The following is a 23,294-nucleotide window of genomic DNA, read 5'->3' on the forward strand; positions in this document are numbered from 1 at the left end:
CAGGATACAACAATCTTATAAAATAGAATATAAGTAAAATAACGAGTAACATTAATAAGAAAGTATAGCAGAGAGACAAAAAGTATAAATAGTTTGAAAACAACAAAGAGAGAACAAATTAAAACAATGATTAGTATAACTAGTTGTAATCTGGATCTCAATAAGCCATTAAGTCCAGAGGGGAGCCAGTTAGAGAAGCCAAATTCTGGAGAGATTAGGTAGAGAGAAAAAGATAAATGTTTCATCTTCATTTGCAGAGGTATACTTCATCAACTTGCCACATATCATAGTTAGCATAAGAGGAAAGGTTTTCTGGAACACAAAGATTAAAAGCCAGTATATTTCAGAAAAAAATCATAAGATTATAAATCATATTTTTCAGTTCATTCAGTTCCGTATAATTCTTGTTGATCTTGATAAACGCATCAGGTTTTCTATTAGAGTTTTATAATTTCTTACCCAGTTCAGTGGTGTGATCTAAAAGTCATCAGAAACCTGTATTTGTCAAAAAATCCTTTTTATGAATTTTCTTGAAGATTTTCATTTTTGTAAAAGCATCAGAGTAAAACAATGACTCTATAAATAACAAAAGACTTAAAATGGCATGGTTAAAGATTTGATTACAGTGTAGTTGACAAAGCAACTTGGTTATTTCTGTGACAATACAACATTTTAAGGAATAATTAGAATCATAACTGTATAGCACAGGGAATTATAGTCAATATCTTGTAATAACCTATAAAGGATAAAAATCTGAAAAAGAGTATATATATACACACATATATTATATATACACACACACACCTAGAAAGAATTTATATACCTATAAAGGATAAGACTTATACACACCTTATAAGTGTGTATAAGATTTATACACACCTATAAAGGATAAGAGTCTGGAAAACAATCTGAAAAAGAACCTATAGAGGATAAGAATCTGAAGAAATCTGAAAAAGAATATATATCAATATGTATATATAGATATATATACATATATATCTATATCTATATATAGCTGAATCACTTTGCTGTACATCTGAAACTGACACAATATTTAAGTCAACTATACTTCAATAAAAATTAAAAATTTTTAAAACCTTAATTTCTAGTGAAAACTAAGAAGTAAGCAATTATGCACTTTTATGTTAGCATTCTGTAGATTGGCAAACTTATAAATACCATTTATGATTTTTAAAAACGTGCCCTTGGGGCTCCCCTGGTGGCATAGTGGTTAAGAATCTGCCTGCCAATACAGGGGACATGGGTTCGAGCCCTGGTCTGGGAAGATCCCACATGCCGCAGAGCAACTAAGCCCATGCACCACAACTACTGAGCCTGTGCTCTAGAGCCCACTAGCCACAACTACTGAACCCACGCACCACAACTCCTGAAGCCTGCGCACCTAGAGCCTATGCTCTGCAACAAGAGAAGCCACCACATTGAGAAGCCCCCCACCGCAGCGAAGAGTAGCCCCCGCTTGCTGCAACTAGAGAAAGCCTGCATGCAGCAACGAAGACCCAACGCAGCCAAAAATAAATAAATTTTAAAAATTAAGATCTTTAAAAAATAATTATTAAAAAATAAAAATAAATAAAAACATGCCCTTTTATGGAAAAATTTTCAATGTGACACAAAACATTTATTAATGGTGCTAAATATCTTTAATTTCTCTATAAAAGGAAGCCTATTTTTAGTAATCAGTTTTTCAGTATCTTTATTTGGGAATGATCTAGATATTTAGTACATTTCCATTATTTAACTTAACTTAGCAAAACTCTAAAGTTTCAAGTTACCAAAAATCTGGAGAAACTATTTTTAAGTAGACATACCATAAAACATAATAATTCTTAAACAGTACACTAAATGGCTCTTATCCCATTTATATCTATTTAACTCATTTGTTTCCAACAATTATATTTAGATTGCCCATGAAAATTTCAGGAGACATTAGACCAAGTCAGCCATCATTCCAAGCTATTTTTCTTGCTGATAAATTTTAAAACAGAAATAATATGAACATATTTGACTAGGTTCAATAAAAGTAAGACATGTCTGTATTAATTAAACCAACAAACTTAAACTTTAAACCAAATATTAATTTAATACTGAACATTTCCCAGATCACATGAACTTGAAATTCATTTGGGTTAGTTTCTATTACATTCAAAAATATTTAATTTCTAAGTGCCTCCTGTAAGTCAGTTAAATAGGGCTCCTTTATAAATTAATATTGATGATACTGTCTGGAGGTAGAGACATATCTATAATGTACACACAGACATATAACAGACATAACCAGAGATCTCATAACTTCATTTTATAACTTAGTCGTGAATCAGGTATTACAATATAAACTTACTAGTTTATAAATAACAGTTGGTGTAAGTTAAATTTATTTGCTTAGATGACTTAGCCTTTTTACAAAGACAGTTGCTTTCAATTCCCCAAAGAACTGGTCTGCCTAAATGATATCAAATGATTGATTTATGCAACTACATTTTCTTTAATTTGCTTTTTTATATCAATGAGAAGATTTCCAGCTAAACTGGAAATTAGGAGGTCTATGTTCTAGAACTTTAGGGTTCATTTTATCATGCCTTCAAAAGTTTGCACAAGGCATTCAACAAAGGCCCTCTTTCTGAGTGCACAAGTCAAACCCAGACCAATTTACCCTAGGGGCAAAAAAAATCTCCACTATTGCTTTTTTAGGCCCTGAATATTAGCCCCCAGTTTTTGTTTCATATTGTGCGGACTCAGGTAACTCTGTTTCCTTTAGTATGTTTAATTAATACTGCCTTAGGGGCAGATTTATATGCTCTGTATTATAATACCAGGCAGGAGAAGCATTCCCCAGTGAGACATAATGTCTGTCCCACAGTATAATCAGGCAAAAGAGATGTAACCATCTCACAGAAAGCCCATTCAAATATGCCAATTTTTTTTTTAATTTATTTTTGCCTGTGTTGGGTCTTTGTTGCTGTGTGTGAGCTTTCTCTAGTTGTGGCAAGCGGGGACTACTCTTCGTTGCGGTGCGTGGGCTTCTCATTGCGGTGACTTCTCTTGTTGTGGAGCATGGGCTCAGGGCACACGGGCTTCAGTAGTTGTGGCACACGGGCTTAGTAGTTGTGGCTCGCGGGCTTTAGAGTGCAGGCTCAGCAGTTGTGGCGCACAGGCTTAGTTGCTCTGCAGCATGTGGGATCTTCCCAGACCAGGGATTGAACGCGTGTCCCCTGCATTAGCAGGCAGATTCTTATCCACTGCGCTACCAGGAAAGCCCCAAATACGCCAATTTTAAAAAAATAAAATTTTATCTCAATTCTATCAACTCTTATACCTTTAACTTTAGCCAAGTGACCCAGGCCCTTTTGTCAGTCTTTAACTTGATTAATTAGCCTAACTGTTGCCTCAAGCAATTGCTGGTTAGGTATCTTAGTATAATTTTATTCCAGCCTTAAAAAAAATTTTTTTTTTTACTGGGCTAAATAAACCAGACTTGTTTGCGGCCCTTTAATGTTGGGGGTACCAATAGGGGGTCTCTTTGGCCCATTCAACTTTAGGTAATGTTGTATCAAAGCCTTTGTTTTTTTTGTTTGTTTTATTTTGTTTTTTGGCCGCACTGTGCGACTTGCGGGATCTTAGTTCCCTGACCAGGGATTGAACCTGGGCCCTCGGCAGTGAAAGCACAGAGTCCCAACCACTGGACCACCAGGGAATTCCCTGAAGCCTTTGTTTTAATCTCATCAATGTCCATTTTATTTATCGCATTTTTAAATCACCATCTAAAGATTTCTATCCTGCTGGGACCAGTCCCTTTAAAATTTCCACCTTGTTGGGAAGCAGTCTCTTGACTTCCCCCTCAACATTTCCTATTCCCTTGTTAATCAACCGGATTAACGTTAATTAACCTAATGTTTTTATTAGTATCCTAAGACCCATCAAGGGAAAGCCAAGACTACAAATAAGGCTTCCCAAATCGTCTTGTTTTATTTTATTTTAAACTGTGGGAATTCTTAAGGTTAGAATCTTAAGAATTCCCATAGTTTATTCAGAAGTTGTTAATAAACCTCTGTATCTACCTTTTAATTTGCTCTTTTCATAGGTACCAATAAAACAGCTATTTATAATGAGAGCTCTCTAAAAATTTACCAATTTAGAAGTTTCTTCAATTTAAAAGATCCATTGTCTGGCCATTGATGAGTAGTATCTTAATAGTGATAACCAGTAAGTTGCAATAGGCACCCGCAACAAGAGAGTGCAAAGGATGCAGCCTTCAGAAGATCCAGAAAATTTACTCCAAAAAGTAGTCTAAGAGGGCTTCCCTGGTGGCGCAGTGGTTGAGAGTCCGCCTGCCGATGCAGGGGATGCGGGTTCGTGCCCTGGTCTGGGAAGATCCCACATGCTGCGGAGTGGCTGGGAACCCTGAGCCATGGCCACTGAGCCTGCGCGTCTTGTGCTCCGCAACGAGAGAGGCCACAACAGTGAGAGGCCCGCGTACTGCAAAAAAAAATAGTCTAAGAAAATAAAGGCCTTTGTTGTACAGGTGGACGCAACGAAGGTTGAGAAGACAAAGGTCCCTTATGAACTGGGACCCCTTATGACAAATTTTCCTGAGAGCTGGCACAGCCAGACAAAAAGACTGTTTGGAATCCCAGTCTATTTGATGGGCTGTCAAATGTACATCGTATGTGTACTTTCCTGATGGCGGACAGTGTGCTCTCAAAACACAGAACAAAATGCCTAAGACGATCAGGTAGAACATTTACATCTCAAAGGCATAGGGAGAGAAATGCAAGTTCCTCCTAAGTCCTAAGAGGGCTTTTGTTCCTTTAAGGTCAGAAATCTGAAAAGATATTTTATCAAGCTGGCTTTCTTTAACTGGGTATGCAAAAACCAGTTTTGGAATGTCAAAAAGAGCCCCATCTCAGCCATTTTTAGGGTGAGATTTCCTTAGTTCTCACTTAAGTACTTGCAAGTATAAATTCTGTACATCCTAAACCTGGCTGGGTTTTAGTTGTTAGTTGGAGGTTGGCTTTCTGATACCCCTCATTTCTCTGTTTGAGAAACTGTTTCCTATTTTAAAGTTGAATTTGTCAGGAATAAAATTTACTAATGAAATTGTGTGATGGGCAATGTGCTGCTTGTGAGCTTAACCCCTCTAGATGTTACCCTAGAGTCACTTCTGCTCTTCTACATGTCTCTTCTAAAACAACCATTGGTGCTGGGATCAGTGAGTGGCCAACTCTCATACGTGGTCCCCAGACAAGCACGTTTTAAACTAATGAGTGGGTTTCCTTATGGGACTCTGCTTCCATCACTCCCATAAATGTCTTAGTTGCCTGAGAAAGCCATAACTGACTGGGAGGACCCTTGTCCCTCTTCCTCTGAGCAAAGCTTTCATGTGATATCTTCACTTTTATCCCGACAGAGTCTGTTAAGGTAGCCAAATTGAGGAAGGATGTCAGGTCAGCTTCCTACTTAATCACCTAGTCCAAGCCTCCTTAGGGTCTTTCAGCTGAGCAAACTCATCCCAGTGTTTATCACCTGAGGGTAACCTCAGTGTCTTTCAGTTGAGCAAATATAGGCACCTCTTCTGGAACCTAAGTTCAAGGATAACCTTCCCCTCATAGTGAAGAGTTTAACAACCTCTGAATAAACTCAGGATCTTCAGCTAAGAGTGGGAGATCCGGTACCAAGAGAGACTCACTTAAATTTGTTTGGACTCATTGAGGAGGCAGACTGGCACAAGGGGCCCTGCTGGTGTCAAGGCTCTGGATCCTTGTAGAATTCAGGCGAAGGAGAGAAGTCTGCTCTGGGTCTTCATGGCTGCCAAAAAAAAAAAAGGCACAACATAAGAGCTGTGAGTTGAGTTTAGTCTTACTGAGGCCTATAGCCCAGGAGACAGCCTTTCAGATAGCTCTGAGAAACTGTCCCAAAGAGGTAAGGGAGGGGCCAGGATATATGTGAACTTTTTTGCTGGAAAGAAATGCATAGTTGAACATCAAAAAGTTACTGCTAATCACAAAGAATAGACATTTCAAGTTAATGATTTAAGTTGTTTTCTATGTATGGGAAGATGCAAGAATCTAGGGTCATTGAAATATTTCCTTAGATATGAACCTTGACTATGTAGGGGCTGATATCCAAAGCACAGAATGCTTCCTGTTTTTCTCCATCCTGAATTCCCCTCAGGCTCACTGCTGGTGGGCTACTGCAGTGGCTGATGGCTTGATCCTTGTGGAACTCTAATTGCAGGCAACATTTTTTTTTTCTTTACATGAGCCACATATGTAATTTAAAATTTTCTAGGAGTCACATTAAAAAAAAAGTAAAAAGAAACAGGAGAAATTAATTTGAATATTTCATTTACCTCCAAACTACTTAAAATGTATCATTTAAACATGTAATCAATATTCAGAATTATTAACAAGGCACTTTGCATTCTTTTTTTCATAGGAAGTCTTTGAAATCCATGTGTATTTTACATTATAGCACATTGAATTTAGGACTAACCACTGTTCAAGTGTGTAATAGCCTCGTGTGGCTAGTGGCTACCATAGTGGACAGCACGGTTCTAACCAAACTCCAATTAATTTTACAGCCCTAGACACCCTACCCTGTCAGTAAGCATGCCGTTCCCTCAGTCAAGAAGGAACTCCACCACCTCTCTCTGTTCTCCCCTAGATTTTCCCTGACTTTGAATGCACTCTGCCTGGTATGTGATAAAGTGAAAGGAAAGAACCAAATCCTTTCATCTCTGAATATCCAGTGTCCAGTGAATATCTATAGAATAAGCGAATGAAACATCCTCAGCCGTGGTTTAAATCCACAGGACACAAGTGGCTCAGCTGGAACCCCAGGACTGAGTCAGGGAAACCCAGGACCCAAGGACAGGTTCAGGAAAGGGGAATAGGGTCCTGAAAATGAGTGACTTTGTTTAGGAACGGCTACTCACATGTGCATTCCAAACTGCTAAGTGTTCCTAGTAGGGTTGAGTGGGCTGTGAACTGGGATTTGTAGGAAAACCTGGCTTTTTAGGGAGACCTACAGCCCCTCTAATGGGTCTTTTGTAATCATTTGGTGGATCTGATCTCTGTCACTTATGACTTAATTATGCTATTGTTTAGCTACATGGGAAAGACAGAACATTCCAGTAGCTCTGCCCCAGTATTTGATAGTCCCACGGGTTCCGTCCAGACTGAGTCAGCTGTGTGTGTGCAAAGAAGGCGAGGGCATGCGGCCCCCCATTGGTCAGTGTGGACTGGCCTGGGGTGGGAGTCTCTGAGATGGGGAGGCCACGCTGGGCAGTGCAGGGCCTGATTGATTGGACACACAATTTACAGTGGCACATTCCCCATGACTTTCACGTATTCATGAGTTCAGAATATTAGTGTTTTTGGAAAAAGATGGCGGAAGTTCCACATGTAGATAAAAAGCCAGTCAGTCTGGTTTAAGGAATGTAGTGCGTTATTTACATTTTTATTAAGCTGTGGATGGAGCAGCCCTGGAACAGGTCTGTTGACACAAAGCTGATTTGCCTCACGATCCTGTTGCTTAGTGACCTACTGGCCTAAAATTGTGTATCCAATGGCTTCTGCAACGTTTTTGAGATTTTTCATTTTGTCCGGTTTCTTTTTCTATTTTGCCTACTATTTAGCATTTCAAGAATTTTTTAAAAAATTAATTTGTCCAAGGGCTCTATCAACTAACTTTCATGTTTCTAACATGTATTTGCTGAATTTACAATATCCCATTAAACATCTTGTCCTTGACTTTCTTAGTTTTGCTGTTTGGATTGTTAATTTCTTTTATAAGGTCTTATTACTGCTTTGATAGTAAGGAAAAAGATGTGAGAGACAAATATTTCATAAGTGTTTTTTAATTATTATTCACTGACCGTTAAGTAATACTGGATTATAAAGTAATCAACATGTACAATATCATATATAGCATTACCTTTAAAAGAGTAAAATATATTTTATATTATAAATGTAATATATATAAGCAGCAAAGATAAAGTTGAAAGTACAGGAAAGTAAAATAAAAAAACTACTGCTACCCTCCATGGTTTCACTGTCTCAAAGATAACCAGTGCTAATGGATAGATTCTCAGTCATTTTCACATGGTTGTGTCTTACTTTTACATGGTTATACTGTATATACTTATGCATGTTCATGTACATACGTGTATATTCTACTCACTTAATATTACATCAGAGGTATTTTCCCATGTATGTGTTAGTCATTATACAAATATATTTTCTTGATGATAATATTCAAGAGATAGAGGAAATATATTACTATACTTAACCACTCCCTTCTTCTTGGATATGTCTATCAGTTCTCGTTCCATCCTTTGATTACCGCATGGATTGAATGTTCTCCTCATGTTTGCCAACCGATTGTGTTTCCACATTCTTAGTTCTTGTCCTTTGCCAGTTTGCCTGTCTGGGTTCCGGTGTGTTCATGCCACTCCATAAGCTTTTTATATAATAACGACGTTAACCCTGTGTCACAATTGTGGCAACTGTTTCTCTATTGTTTGCATTTTTTTTTTTTTTTTTTTTTTTGCGGTACACAGGCCTCTCACTGTTGTGGCCTCTCCCGTTGCGGAGCACAGGCTCCGGACGCGCAGGCTCAACGGCCATGGCTCACGGGCCTAGCCGCTCCGCGGCATGTGGTATCTTCCCAGACCGGGGCACGAACCCGTGTCCCCTGCAACGGCAGGCGGACTCTCAACCACTGCGCCACCAGGGAGGCCCTTGTTTGCATTTTTAATTTTAAAATTTATATGTAACCAAATCTATTCTGTAATGAACTTTTCTATCATTTCCGAGTTTAAAAAGTCCCACTTCCTTCAAAGGTTTGATATTCAAGTCTATTTTCTTGTAGTTCTCTTTTTTTCACATTTAATTTCTTATGGATCTAATTGTCTCCTTACAATTTAGCCAAGATAGGAATTTAGTTTAAGGTTTCAAATGCTGTACTGTTATTCCTTTGGTCCTTTACTCAACTCTGAGCCAAGCTATATATATATATATATATATATATTTTTTTTAAATACCAAAGAGATGGTAGAAAAAAATTTAAATGCCATGGTTTCTGTTTCCATTATTGTAAGAGGATGCTTATCTCTTTTTCTAAACCTGACTCACTCTACTCTGATAGGACCGTTTTTCTCAAAATAGAAACAGAAATAGCTTTAGATAAATCAGTTTTTTTAAAAATCAAAAGTGAGAAAAATAGAAAAAGATCTGCTTCTTATCCTGTACAAAAAGGTGGCGACCAGGTGGATTTTAAATGCATGTGGAGTCCTGGGTGAGCCAGCAGGGTCAGGGTAACACTTGGAGAACGGGGAACCATTTCCATCTTCAGCAGTGAAGCTGTTTCTTATACATCGCCAACAAACATGGGCCACCGCCCACCCCCTACCCAGTGCTTTTTCTCCGAGTCCTGTTCTGGACTCTGGGCTTTCAGTCTTTCTCCTAGTTGACAAGGCAGTGGTGATAGAAAGTTCAGCAGCCTGCTGTTCAGACTCCGCCTTTGGCCGGCTTTCCTGCTCTGCCCTCTCTTCTGGGTCGTCCCATCCCCTCTGACTGCACTTCACTTCCCTGCCATGCCCCGAGCTGCAGGCTGCTCTTTTTTTTTTTTTTTAACATACACAAAGTTGGAAGAAGCTTTTTATTTATTTATTTATCTATTTTTGGCTGTGTTGGGTCTTCATTGCTGCGCGCGGGCCCTCTCTAGCTGCGGCGAGCGGGGGCTACTCTTCGCTGCGGTGTGCGGACCTCTCACCGCGGCGGCCTCCCCTGCTGCGGAGCACAGGCTCAGTAGTTGTGGCGCGTGGGCTCAGCAGTTGTGGCTCACGGGCTGCAGAGTGCAGGCCCAGGAGCTGCGGCACACGGGCCTACCTGCTCCGCGGCATGTGGGATCGTCCCAGACCAGGGCTCGAACCCGTGCCCCCTGCATTGGCAGGCACTGCGCCACCAGGGAAGTCCTGGCTGCTTTTTCTAAACCGCCTCTGCAGTGCGTCATCCTCTGCCCCACCACAGTTTTCTCACCCTCCACTTAGGAAACACATCCTTTGCTGTCGTGCGATGCTGCCTGCCTTGCTCTCCCTCTGCCTCTGTCTGGGAGCCCCTCCACCCTCCCACTCCCGGGAAGCCTACTCCTTCTGGAACCAAGTGTGCTCCTGCCCAGTGTTCCCTCAGGACACCCATTCCAGTTGCCCACCCCCCCCTGCCCCCGACCTAGCACCTTGGGGTCAGCTTCAGAGCTCTTTCTACATGTGAGGTAGCCCTTTAAACGGCAGCCTGCTCTGCTCTGCTGAGGACAGGACCCAGGTCTTAACATCTCTCCATCTCAAGAACTTAGCACAAGCCCCCTCCTACATGATACTAGTAGTTAATGTTTCCTAAAGCACTTAGTATGTGCCAGGTAGTGTTCTAACTGGATGACAAGCTTATGTGGCTTTAATTCTCACAACAACCCTACAAGGAAGGGATGCTGTTATTTCCATTTTACAGATGAGGAAACTGAGGCACAGAAGTTAGTAACGGATGAAGCCAGGATTGAATGCAAGCCTGACAATCAGATCTCAACCCAGACTCTACCCAGTGTGTTCAGTCACTTCTTATAGGAATCCTCAACAGAGAGCACTGGGTGAATGGAGAACAGAAATGACTTGGGACATTGGATTATATGGTGGTATTGAATGTATCTAATTTATCCAACACCTCTGAGGAATTAGATATTGCAGAGATGTTAGTTTTCCAATTGATTAAAATTATTCCTTTTGGTTTCCTTATCTCAGGCGTATTTTTTGCCTTCTGTGATGGTGAGATTTTGCCTAAACATTCAGGAGATTAAAAATTCTTTTTTGTTTTAAAAAGTAAGAACTTCTTTTAAAAAAAGGTTTTAAATGAAATATCTGTAAAATCAATTATGTATTTTCCTGCCACATTAAACAGTTCATGGGGCATAATCAACCTTTTCTTAGTGACTAGGGCTATCATTGTGATTAACAAATAGTAAACTGTATTCTGCGCCTGTGATGTCCTGGGGCATTTGACATCAATCAGTAGGATTAATTAGTATCTACTAGGTACCAGGGACTATACCAGGCACTTTCAAGTATGGTTCCTTAATTAATTGTCTAGGCCTGCGATTTTGCTTTGCCTTTTTGTTTTTTTAATTTGGTTTCTGTTTCTGGAAGCTTCTTTGGTCTTCTCCGATACAGTAAAGCACTAATCCATCACTTCTTGCTCTCAGTCTGCTGTTCACCAGGACAGCGCCCTGCCTCTAGCTGACTATGGTTGATCAGCTATCGGGAGATTTGGGTAACGAGACTTGTTGCTCTTGTTACTAAACTCCCTCTCCTTTTTCTGTGACCTCCCTAGGGTCACCAGCGTGACAGGAGTGCTTGGAAGGGGAAGCCTTTTGGGTTTCCTCTGACTGTCACATGTTGTTTTGAGACGGAGGTCCCTTGCCATCCCTCCCCTCGGTTTTCATGGCCTCTGCAGAGCTGGAGGCCACTCCTGACAGCCCTGTGGCACTGTCTCCCTTCAGTTAGATGGCTCAGCAAAGGCTGTGTGTCGGCCATGCCCGAGGACGGCTGGTGACTGAGGGAAGTCTCCTGGTTAGCTCTGAGTGACCTGACATGAACCCTTTGTGCCTGCCAAGGGAATGAAATGTTTTTGCGGTTCGGGAACCCTTGGCTTTGACTTTTTGAAGTTTATTGAGGAACCAAGTCAAGTTACGAGGCAGAAAGCGATGGGAACATCCATGTGCAATTTCCCTTTAGAAAACATCAGGTTCTTACAGGGTAAGCAGTAAAGAAAACATTTTAAAAGTCATCTTCAAAGTCAGTAAACATACATAGACATAAACGAAGCAGGCTCTAGACTTGGAATTACTCGGGCCTCTAGGTGTATGACCTAAGGCTCAGTGAAAACAACAAAAAGTCTTGGGAAGGTCATCGATTTTCGTCATCAGTTAGAAAACTTGGCAGTGTTGGTCCCTGGCTTCTGAATCTGTGATGAATCCCAGCTCTTGACTACCGGGCCCAGCTTTCTGTGAGTGCAAGGAAACTGGCGTTCACCCTGGGGTCGCTTTTTCTACTTCTAGTTCCCTGGTGGTCAGCAGGGCCAAGCTGGGATCCTGGGCCCCGATTATACACAGCTTCTCCTGGAGAAGTCTGTCCTTTCCCCTTCCCTGGAGGGCGGCTCTGGGACTAGAGAGGGGGCGGGGCCCTCTCTGCAGGCACCTGCCTTGGCTCAGACAGGGATTTGCCTTTGAAATTTCTTTTTTTCCTCCAGCTTCTAACAAATCCCTTTGCATTCACTTAGGTGTAGACTCAAGGAAGACCTTGGACATGAAGTCAGGCTACCAAGAGTCTAAACCCGGGTCTGACACTTCTTGGTTAGTCCTGGGAAAGTTACGTTAGCTGAATCTCTGTTTCTTCATGGGTTATGATTTCTCTATGAGAGGGTTTTTGGTTGCAAGCAAGAGAAACCTCTAATTTAAGTAAAAAGAGCAATGTTTTGGAAGGCTATAAAGTGGGTTACAGATCCCAAGGAAACCTGTAAAGAAGAAAGGGGCAGGGGCCGGGGAAGCTTTGTAGACCCAAGTCACAGGAGCCCATGGGTCATCTGTGCGTCCTGGGAGAAAACGTCTGTCTACTGTGTTTTCCATCCTGAGGCTCTGTGCTCAGGATTCCGGGGCCAAGGAAAAGGAATTGGGTACCACACCACTGCCCAGTGCAGGAGAGGAAAGAAAATGAGGGCTCTGACCAGCAGAAAGGGGAGTGAGTATCTAACAAGCAAACGTCCAGTGCAAACACCCCGAACTGCAAACTGCACAAGGCTTTTAACAAGTATTTGTACGTATTCCTCGCAAACTGGAAGGGCGTGGACTTTTTTTCTCTCATACTTATTTAGATTTGGCAATTGCTAGAGGCACTCATTGGTTTCATCCTACAGACAGTAAGCACCTACTAGGAGAGACCATCTGATTCAGAGGAGAGAGTACTAGGCGAGAATTAGAAGACTTGAGCTTAGGCTCTGACTCTTCCACTGCCCTGAGTCCCCATCTGTAAAAGTTGGACGAAAACACTTGCTCCGTGTGTGCCACAGGCTTGTTAGAAAGATTAAATGATATCAGATGGCGTAGTGTGGTCAAACCCTTGGAAGAGCTGTACAAGTCTCAGATATTTATATTACTGTGTGTAGCTTGGTGCTAAGTACTAGAGAAGAACGAAGACTCAACTGCTTTTACGTATAGGTATGCATTCGTTTATTGTTTGCTTGTCTATTTTTATTTTAAAATCTAGAAAAGTTTTGAGGCATACAAGTTTCTTAAGCTTACTTGCAATCTACCTGAGGCTTCAAGCTAATTTCTTCACAATCTAAATGACGTCGCTAAGCATTTTATAACTGAGTGCCAGGCTCCATGGGTGTTCAGGGATGAGAAACCCCACGTGTGGCTGTGGTTGGGAAAGACCTCCGGAGGGAGGTGGTAGCCCCACTGCCTAATGCCTTCGTACCTTTGTCTAAATTAGCTCTGTTCAGTCGAAATATAATGTGAATCGCATATGTCATTCCAGGTTTTCCTAGTAGCCACATTAAAAAAAAATAAAAAGAAACAGATGCAATTAGTTTTAATAATATATTTTTGTTTACTCATTCCGTCTAAAATAGTATCATTTCTGAATGGATAAAGAAGATATGGTACACACACACACACAATGGAATACTACTCAGCCATAAAAAAGAACAATATTTTGTCATTTACAGCAGCGTGGATGGACTTGGAGAGCATTATGCTAAGTGAGATAAGTCAGAGAAAGACAAATACTGTATGATATCACTCATCTGTGGAATCTAAAAACTACAACAAACTAGTGAATATAACAAAAAGGATTCACGGATATAGAGAACAAGCTAGTGGTTACCAGCAGGGAGAGGGAAGGGGGGAGGGGTCAGGGAGTAAGAGGTACAAACTGTTAGGTATAAAATAAGCTATGGGGATATATTGTACAACACGGGGAATATAGCCAATATTTTATAATAACTATAAGTGGAGTATAACCTTTAAAAAGTGTGAATCACTGTGTTGTACTGTACACCTATAACTTATATAATATTGTAGAGCAACTATGCTTCAATTTAAAAAATAAATAGTATCATTTCAACATGTAATCAATATAAAAAAGTTGAGATATTTTACATTCTTTTTTTTTTGGTACTGGTTTTGAAATCTGCTGTGTATTTTACCCTTACAACACATCTCAGTTCCAATTAGCTACAGTTCAAGGGTTCAGGAGACACAGGGCTACCAGGTGAGACAACACAGCCCTTGATGAAACAGGAAGAAGAACAGGTAAGCAGCAGAGAAGGAATAGACATGGCAATTTAGTGACCATCTACTATGGACCAGGCAGGCTCAGGACTGGCATGAGACATTTGACTGTCAAAACATCAGTCCTGTTTTTATATAAAATTTTGATATTTTGTTCATCATGAATTTTTAGCATTAATTTTGATCTTTTAAAATTGCATTAAAGTATTATTTGTTTTGAGTGTTTGGGCACCTCTTACATTTTGTACCCAAGGCAGGTGCATCACTTCCCTCACCCTAGTCTCAGGCCTGGCACCAGACACCTCCTACCAACTTTGCTAATACCTCATTTGGGGGCACTCACAGGCACCAAGCTGAAATGGATATCAAAACCAGGAGTGAACTCCTCTAATTTACTAAACCTTAGGCATTCGTTTTGTTAAATGGATTTTTAATTGAATTCAACTTAGAAATAAAAAGACATTGTTAGGGCTTCCCTGGTGGCGCAGTGGTTGGGAGTCTGCCTGCCGATGCAGGGGACGCGGGTTCGTGCCCCGGTCTGGGAAGATCCCACATGCCGCGGAGCGGCTGGGCCCATGAGCCATGGCCGCTGAGCCTGCGCGTCCGGAGCCTGTGCTCCGCAACGAGAGAGGCCACAACAGTGAGAGGCCCGCATACCGCAAAAAAAAAAAAAAAAAAAAAGACATTGTTAAACACATTGAAATTGAAACTGAATTTATGAACTGAAAAATTTGAAAATATTTCGGGACCAAACTATAACCCAGGAGAGAGTTCACTGGCTTTGATTCCCTAGTTAAGGTGACCCTTGACCATTGCATTTCCCAAATTATGAGGGGAAAGAATGAAAACAACACTTTTTTTTTTTTTTTTTGCCTTACGCGGGCCTCTCACTGTTGTGGCCTCTCCCGTTGCGGAGCACAGGCTCCGGACGCGCAGGCTCAGCGGCCATGGCTCACGGGCCCAGCCGCTCCGCGGCACGTGGGATCTTCCCGGACCGGGGCACGAGCCCGCGTCCCCTGCATCGGCAGGCGGACTCTCAACCACTGCGCCACCAGGGAAGCCCAAAACAACACTTTTTTCCTCTCTCCGGGGCCTCATTTCCTTTTCACATTATAGCTTAAATCTCCAGTGTTTAGGGGGTCAGTATCTGCAGTCTCCCCCAATATGGGTTGTATTGGGAATGTTATATTGAAAACAACTTTGATGCTGAAAGAAAGGAAAAGTATTACTTAGTAAAGTGTCGCCTATTTTCAAACGAAATCCTCTTCTTTTAGGGAACTCAGAAACAAAGAAGATATTCAATTTGGAGATAACGGAACAATATCTGCTGTGAGCAGCAAGGCCTATGTTTTTGAACGAGATAAATCTGTTGGAGACCCTAAAGTTGACTTACTTAGAACATTAAATATTCCTGCGCTGGTAAGTAGGCATTTTAAATCTCGTTATTGTGGATTTTAGAAGAAAGGAAAAAGCTAATATGGTTTTACCTTTAGGAGCTATTAAGTTATGTGTGTGTGTGTGTGTGTGTGTGTGTGTGTGTATACATATATATTTTTTAAAAATATTTATATATATATATGTGTGTGTGTGTGTGTATATATTTATATTTTCCCCCCTTCTTTAAAGTTCGTTTCAGACTTTTTTTGAGGTCTTTCAAATGTGGTCTTTTCAGATGGTGACAAAATGTAAGTTTTAGGATTTTTTTCACAGTTTCTTCCTGTGTGTTCACATGAGGCCCAGGAGACTTCTTCTATCCCCTCTGAGGTTCCCACTCCAACTCCTGGGTGACCGCTACATATGCAGCTGGACACTTACGGTGGACCCAGGACCTGGAAAGTATTAGATCCCAGGTCTGGCCCTGCCCAGCTGGCTAGTGGGGCAGAGTTTATGGGGACCCAGCCTCTAACCTGGATCAGGAGGAAGATGGTGCCACCTTGTGGCTAAAGATGCCAATATATTGCAAGAGTTTTTTCCCCTTCCGTGGTGTTGGGAGAGCTCGAGAGTTGTGGGTGAGGATGCTAAGATGACAGTTACAAAATGTAATACTGAGAAAGGACAATAAGTGAAGTCTTATTCTTCACACTCAGCCAGAGAGGAGCTCTTTGGTTAACCTCTCAGCTGTTTGATCTCAACGTTTTACATTTACGTTTGCAGCCCCCTTTGCTGAAGGGGCAGTAGGAGAGTGGGGTGGGGACACTGCTCTCTGAATGTGCCTGTGTTCCTCAGACCGCCATGGAATGGGCCCAGCTACCCTTTCTCCACGAGTTCATCGAGGCCCTGTTGAAGGCGTATCAGCAGAAGCTCTTTGTGACCCACACGGTGGATGAATTGCTCTGGGGCTACAAAGATGAGATCTTATCCCTCATCAACATTTTCAAACCTGACATCTCTCCCTATTTTGGCCTGTTCTATGGGGTAAGTCCATTTTTCTTTTCACAGATTCTTTGTTCAGCTGAGGAGGAGGGCATTCCAAGCCAGATTTTATCTTCACTTTGGGTTTCTTCTAGGAGAAGACCAAAGTTGCTTGGAATTCTAGATCTCTTGTAGAGTATGGGAAAAATAAGAAAGTGCTTTAGTAGGGAAAACAAACAAACAAACTTCTCCCACAATTTTTTTTTTTTTTTTTTGTGGTACGCGGGCCTCTCTCTCACTGCTGTGGCCTCTCCCATTGCGGAGCACAGGCTCCGGACGCGCAGGCCCAGCGGCCATGGCTCACGGGCCCAGCTGCTCCGTGGCATGTGGGATCTTCCCGGACCGGGGCACGAACCCGTGTCCCCTACATCGGCAGGCGGACTCTCAACCACTGCGCCACCAGGGAAGCCCATCCCACAATTTTAACATGCTACCAGTGCTGACTTTGAATGAGTGTCACTATGAAAAATATATAGAGTGTGCTGTGCCATTAATCGGGTGCAGCCTTTCAAAGTGTCATAAATTTCAGTGATCAATGCCGAGTCTTGTTTTGATGACTTGGAGACTAAACCCATGGATCAGTCTGACAGAGGCAAATAAGAAACTAAATAGGGATGTGATAGTCCATTAGGGGTGGGAGCTACTTATTAGATTTTTAGGCATTTGTGAAAGAGGCTGAATAATTTGAAACTCTGTGTGTCCCTCGTCTATGATTTCTTTTGTTTATAAGTGGAATTTTGTATCATTTTTGGCAGATTTTATTTACTTTGGCTTGAACCCCAAAATATCAGTATTCAAGTAATTATTATTCAAAGCATATGTTATTGCTGCCTGAGCTTCAAATGAATTAAAATGAAAAGCAATTAAAAATCTATCCACCCCCCCCCAAAAAAAAAAACTTGAGTAAAATGGATAGTTGGAAGGTTGCTAAATGACAAACTTAAACTCAGGAAGAGAGGTAGGTTCAGGACAGGATATGGAATTATGATGAATTTCCCCATCTTTAAATTTGTGGTTATTCTCTGGGTCTAGCCACTGGAGAACCTCACCCTCATCATGTAATCTCTTAGCATTTCAGTTGCTTAGTTGTAATAATACTGCCCCTCTACGTTCAGGGATATATAAAACTTAAAAACTGTTCAAACGAAATGGTAAACAACTTTTAAATATTATCTTTGCAAGAGGAGGGTGGTCCTAGGAGTAGGGTCCCACCAACCCTAAATCCTTCACTCTGGGCAAGCAGACCCAACAGATGTTCCCTAGAAGCTTCCGACTCACAGGAGCCAGCTTCCACTGGACCAGAGGAAGCACCGATTTCTTGTTAAGCTGTGACTAGACTCCCTCCTAGAAATAATTTCCGGGAAACTTCCTGCAGAAAGATACAAAGGTTTCCTTAAGCCCCCTTTGGTCCCAGTGGCTACCATCCATCTGTCAAGTAGATCCTGTTCCTAATATCTCAGTATTTATCTGATAACTTTCATTGTATAGCTTGCTTTTTGTTTTTACACTGACCTCATCAAACTTATATAACTAATATCCTTAAATACCTGTTAAAAATGTAACTCACATTTACAGACAGATTTAAAAATTGGCACTTTTGCTTTCCCGTGGCAAGGATGTGTGGTTTTACTTTATATTTTTTCCCTCTCTGCCTCTCCTTGCAAGCACCACTGTAGCTCTACAAGGCCCTGTTAGTGAAAAGCCCCGGCATTGCTCAGTTAGATTAGTACCTGGTGTAGATTTCCCACATGCAGGAAAAGAGCATGAGACTTAGACTCAGGGGGCCTGGATTTGCATTCTGACTTTCTCGCTTAATAGCTATGGGACTTTCCTGAACCTCAGCTTCATCATTTATAACTTGAGGCTAAAGGTATCTACACTTCAAAGTTTGCTTAGAATGGCCAAATGAGAGTCCACAAAAGTGCTTTGCAAACTATAAGTTGCAACACATTTTAGGAACCATTATTCTTTTTCCCCTCCATGACCGGCTCAAAATAAAGACCCTGAATTAATATGAATGACTGGTATATGTTTCTATTTGGGAGCCAAATAAACTGTCTCTAGTGTTGTTGGTAAAAAGGCAAAGGTGTTTTTTGTTCCGTTTTTCATCTGCTTTGGCCAATCCTGACTCTGTCTCCAGCAGCACAGAGGTCCATACTTGGGCCGTCATTCATTCAAGACCGGGACAGACCACGGGCTTCTGCACCTCACTGGCACCTCCTGCTCTGTACCCATCTGAGCTCGGCCTCAAATCTTTCCTTAATCCCAGTGGCGTCTGCCACATTCCCCTCTGATCCCCTAGGCCTGTGTGCCCGTTCCACCTGCTCCAATACACGTTGTGATGAAAAAAGAAAACCTTAGTTAAGGCCGTTGAACACTTTTCCTTCAAAGACTTTAATGATGAAACAGCCAAACAATTGATGGTGCGGGACAGGGTGTGTGAGTGAGAAGGATGAGGTAATACAGACAGAGTGTTGGCACAGAGCTCCTGAGAACAAGGGACGTGGCTGGATATCAGGTGCTCTTATTTGCATACTGGAAAGCCAATCAGCAAATCTTTACCCGTTGATTTTAGGGTACCTCTGTTTTCCTTGGCATAAGAGCGTTCAAGCACCTCCCAGTGAGTGTGGGTTCTTGGATGTCTAAAGCGATGGTGGCTGGGGAGTATCCTTGAGAGGTCAGCCAGTCCAGCCAATTGTACTGGGAGGATGGATTATGCATGTATTACGCTAGTGGTATGAATGTTGTCTTATTCTCAGAACATTTCTCAACCTCAACCTCCAATATGTTCCTTGTATTCAACCCACAACCCTACTGCAATAACACAAAACCTATTTATTCCTGCTTGTTCTCAAGTAACAAAAGTTCTAGCAAGTAACAGGGAAGCATTGACATTCAGTGTCTGACTCTTGGGCCAGTAACAGCTGGGGAGAACTCTTGGACATACTCTGAAATATTTAAATGCTTAACCACTTAGCTTAACCCACATCTGAGTTCATTGGAGAACTTCAAGTAACACAAGCATTTTTAAAATTTTGTGGTTCTGCATTTTTTTATGTGAATTTGCTTCTAAATTGTCGTATGTTCATATTGTTGCCCTTAAAGAGGAGTCCTTTCTCATATCTTAAACTCATGTAAAATTTCATATGTGGAACACAACGTGACTATTATGTACGTGGACCATGTTGATATATTGACATAGTTGGTGAAGTAGTGTTAAGTGACAAAAAGAAGAACCCAAGTAGGCAAAAAAATTGAAAAATGAATTCACAAAAAGTGTGAATGTTTTTTTAAGGAAAATGACTGAATGAAAAAAGAGTGTGAATACAGAAATGCGAAAAGAGATAAGAAACCCCTTTTTTGTTGATCCAATAAGCAAAGTTTAACAAAAGGCGTTTGGGGAATGTAAACTGATTTATCTTGCTGTTTCCACTGGCTGACCTTGAGCAACTTGATACTATGTTTCAAAAGTTTAAAAAATGTTCATGTCGGGCTTCCCTGGTGGCGCAGTGGTTGAGAGTCCGCCTGCCAATGCAGGGGACACGGCTTCGTGCCCCGGTCTGGGAAGATCCCACATGCCGCGGAGCGGCTGGGCCCGTGAGCCATGGCCGCTGAGCCTGCGCGTCCGGAGCCTGTGCTCTGCAGCGGGAGAGGCCGCAGCAGTGAGAGGCCCGTACCGCAAAAAAAAAAAAAAAAATGTTCATGTTATTTTATTTGCCAATTTCACTTTTAGTGGTCTATTTAGAAAATAAAACACGGAAAAAGTTTTTAGTCATAAAGATATTCATACATTATTTATAGTAGCAAAACAATTCAAAACTAAATATTCATAATAAGAAAATGGTTAAATTATTTCCACATAATATTGTGGAGTCATTAAGTTGTACCTAGGAAGAACTTTCGATAATACAGGAAATATATTATACACATAAGTAAAGAAATTGTATATATGTATACACAATTGTATATATGTATAAAAATTGTGTATAACAGATACTATATGTGTATGTTATATATAATATATCTTGGTTCTATAAACAAATTTTGTGTAGAAAAAAGACTGAAAAGAAGCAGACCAAAATACTAAAAAATAAATACATGTATGTTGCTTCTTGAAGTCCTCCATTTAACTCAGATGTGGCCTAAACTAAGTGGTTAAGCATTTAAATGTTTCAGAGTAACCCATGCTATTTCCCAGAAATCAAAGCTCCATCCCAGATGAAGAACTTGTAAGAATGTACAGTGTGTCTGTCTGTGCCATTAAGAAGTGTAACTTGGAAAGAATATACAGCTCAAGAAAACTTTAATTGAAAAATGGGATTATATTAATACCACTTTTTTTCTATTCAAGTATAATTGGGTCCTGGCCCTAGATTTATGCTTTTTTATTTTTTAATTGAGATATAATTCTCTTAACATAAAATTCACCATTTAAAAGTGTACACTTCAGTGTTTTTTAGTATATTCACAAGGGTGTGCAACCACCAGCACTTTACAATTCCAGAGCATTTTAATCAGCCCCCCCCCCCCCCCAAAAAACACAACTTGTTAGCAGTCATTTCCATTCCCCCTCCCACCAGCTCCTGGTAGCCACAAATCTACTTTCTATCTCTATGGATTTGCCTATTCTGGACATCCCTATAAATGGAATGAAATTCACATGAAATCATATAATATATGATCTTTTGTGTCTCGCCTCTTTTATTTAGTATAATGTTTAGAAGATTCATCCATGTTGTAGCATGTATCAGCACTTCATTCCTTTTTACGGCTGAGTAATATTCCATTGTATGGATATACCACACTTTGTTTATCCATTCTTCAGTTGATGAATATTTGGTTTATTTCTACTTTCTGGCTACTATGAATAATGCTGCAAATGGACATTTGTGTACAAGTTTTTGTATGACCATTAGATATAAACCTTGGAGCGGAATTCTCTTGGGTATATCCATAGGAGTAGAATTTTGGAGTCATCTGGCAACATTATGTTTAACTTTTTGAGGAACTGCCAAACTGTATTCCACAGCAACTGCAACATTTTACATTCCTACCAGCAATGCAGGAAGGCTCTAGTTTCTCCACATCTTCACTAACAATTGTTCTTTTCCTTTTTTTTTTAAATTGCCATCCTCATGGGTATGAAGTTGTATCTCATTGTGGTTTTGATTTGCATTTTTCTAATAACTGACAATATTGAGCATCTTTTCATGTACTTATTGGCTATTTGTATATTTTCTTTGGAGAAATGTCTCTTCAAATCCTTTGTCCATTATTTAATTGGGCTCATACTTTTTAAAACCATAAAGTAATTATATGGCGAATATGGGATTTAACAAAATAGTTCCTCTATTCCCTAGTTGTGGTTCAGTCTCATGAGGCAAGTAGGCCCAACTAGGGCAGTTTCATACAGATTAAATGTGTTAGTTACTGTGTCAGTTAGGGTTGTCTAGAAAGACACAATCAATGGAGATCTATATATCTGTTCAGGAATTTATATTAAGGAATTGTCTTATGCACTTGTGGGTCCTGGCAAGTGGCAAGTCTGAAATCCATAGGACAGGCCAGCAGGCTGGAAACCCAGGCAGGATTTCTATGTTTCAGTCTTGAGGAGAGAACTCCTTTTTCTCCAGGAAACCTCAAACTTTGCTTTTAAAGGCTTCAACTGATTGAATGAGCCCACCCACATTATCAACAGTAATCTCCTTTACTGAAACCGAACTGATCACATCTACAAAATACAGCAACATCTAGAGTATTGTTTGACCAAACAGCTGGCCACCATAGCCTAACCAAGTAAACACATGAAATGAACCATCACAGTTACTATAAATGACCATATTCACTTATTTTCAGAAAAATGGGACTAATGATGGAGACTATGTTTTTCTAACTGGAGAAGACAATTACCTTAACTTTTGCAAGATTGTGGAATGGAATGGAAAAACGTAAGTCTAATGATTTATTGGTGTAATTATGTTTTCAATTTTCATTTAATTGAACGTCCACTTCTGCTTTATTTCAAAGAAGTTTAGCACTATCATTTTCTGGATGAAAAACCTATAAATTAAAAAAATCTATAATTATGTAAAATATCCTATAATATAAATAATATAGTGTAAATATGTAAAATTATTATCTTGTAAATCAAGATTGGGAATCACAAGCCAATGAAAAGTTTTGCTCTTCCGCTAAGTCATTGAATGATATGTAGCTGCAGCGCAAATACTTCTCAAATCACTGCTTGTTTTGGGGGAAGGAGAGAGGTTCTTTTTTTTTAATTTAATTTAGTGATTCTGCATTGTTTGTGTATTTTTTTTAAGATGAAATACATTTGAGTTCAACATTATAGCATTTCAAAATATTTTTAATGTTTATAATTTATAAACAAACTACCTCCAAATAGGGACTGAGGCAGCTTGCAATAAAGCCACACATAAAGCAGAATGACTTTTTTAAGTCATAGAAATTAGGAATCTTCGAGAGAAAAGGAGGCTAATTCTTCAGGAACTATGGTAAAAGGGATT

General features: G+C 40.5%; 1 protein-coding gene across 1 annotated transcript in view; it reads left to right on the forward strand.

Moving 5' to 3' along the window:
- Positions 1-23,294, forward strand: part of SCARB2 (scavenger receptor class B member 2) — a 72,594-nt gene that overhangs the window by 24,391 nt on the left and 24,909 nt on the right. The window contains exons 3-5 of the mRNA XM_029234692.1: positions 15,630-15,774; positions 16,582-16,770; positions 22,624-22,715. Of these exons, the coding sequence (XP_029090525.1) occupies positions 15,630-15,774; positions 16,582-16,770; positions 22,624-22,715 (426 nt within the window). The remainder of the gene's footprint in view (positions 1-15,629; positions 15,775-16,581; positions 16,771-22,623; positions 22,716-23,294) is intronic.

This window comes from Monodon monoceros, unplaced genomic scaffold (assembly GCF_005190385.1).
Source record: "Monodon monoceros isolate NGI ecotype Baffin Bay Population unplaced genomic scaffold, NGI_Narwhal_1 Super_Scaffold_20, whole genome shotgun sequence".
In the NCBI taxonomy this organism is placed as follows: Eukaryota; Metazoa; Chordata; class Mammalia; order Artiodactyla; family Monodontidae; genus Monodon; species Monodon monoceros.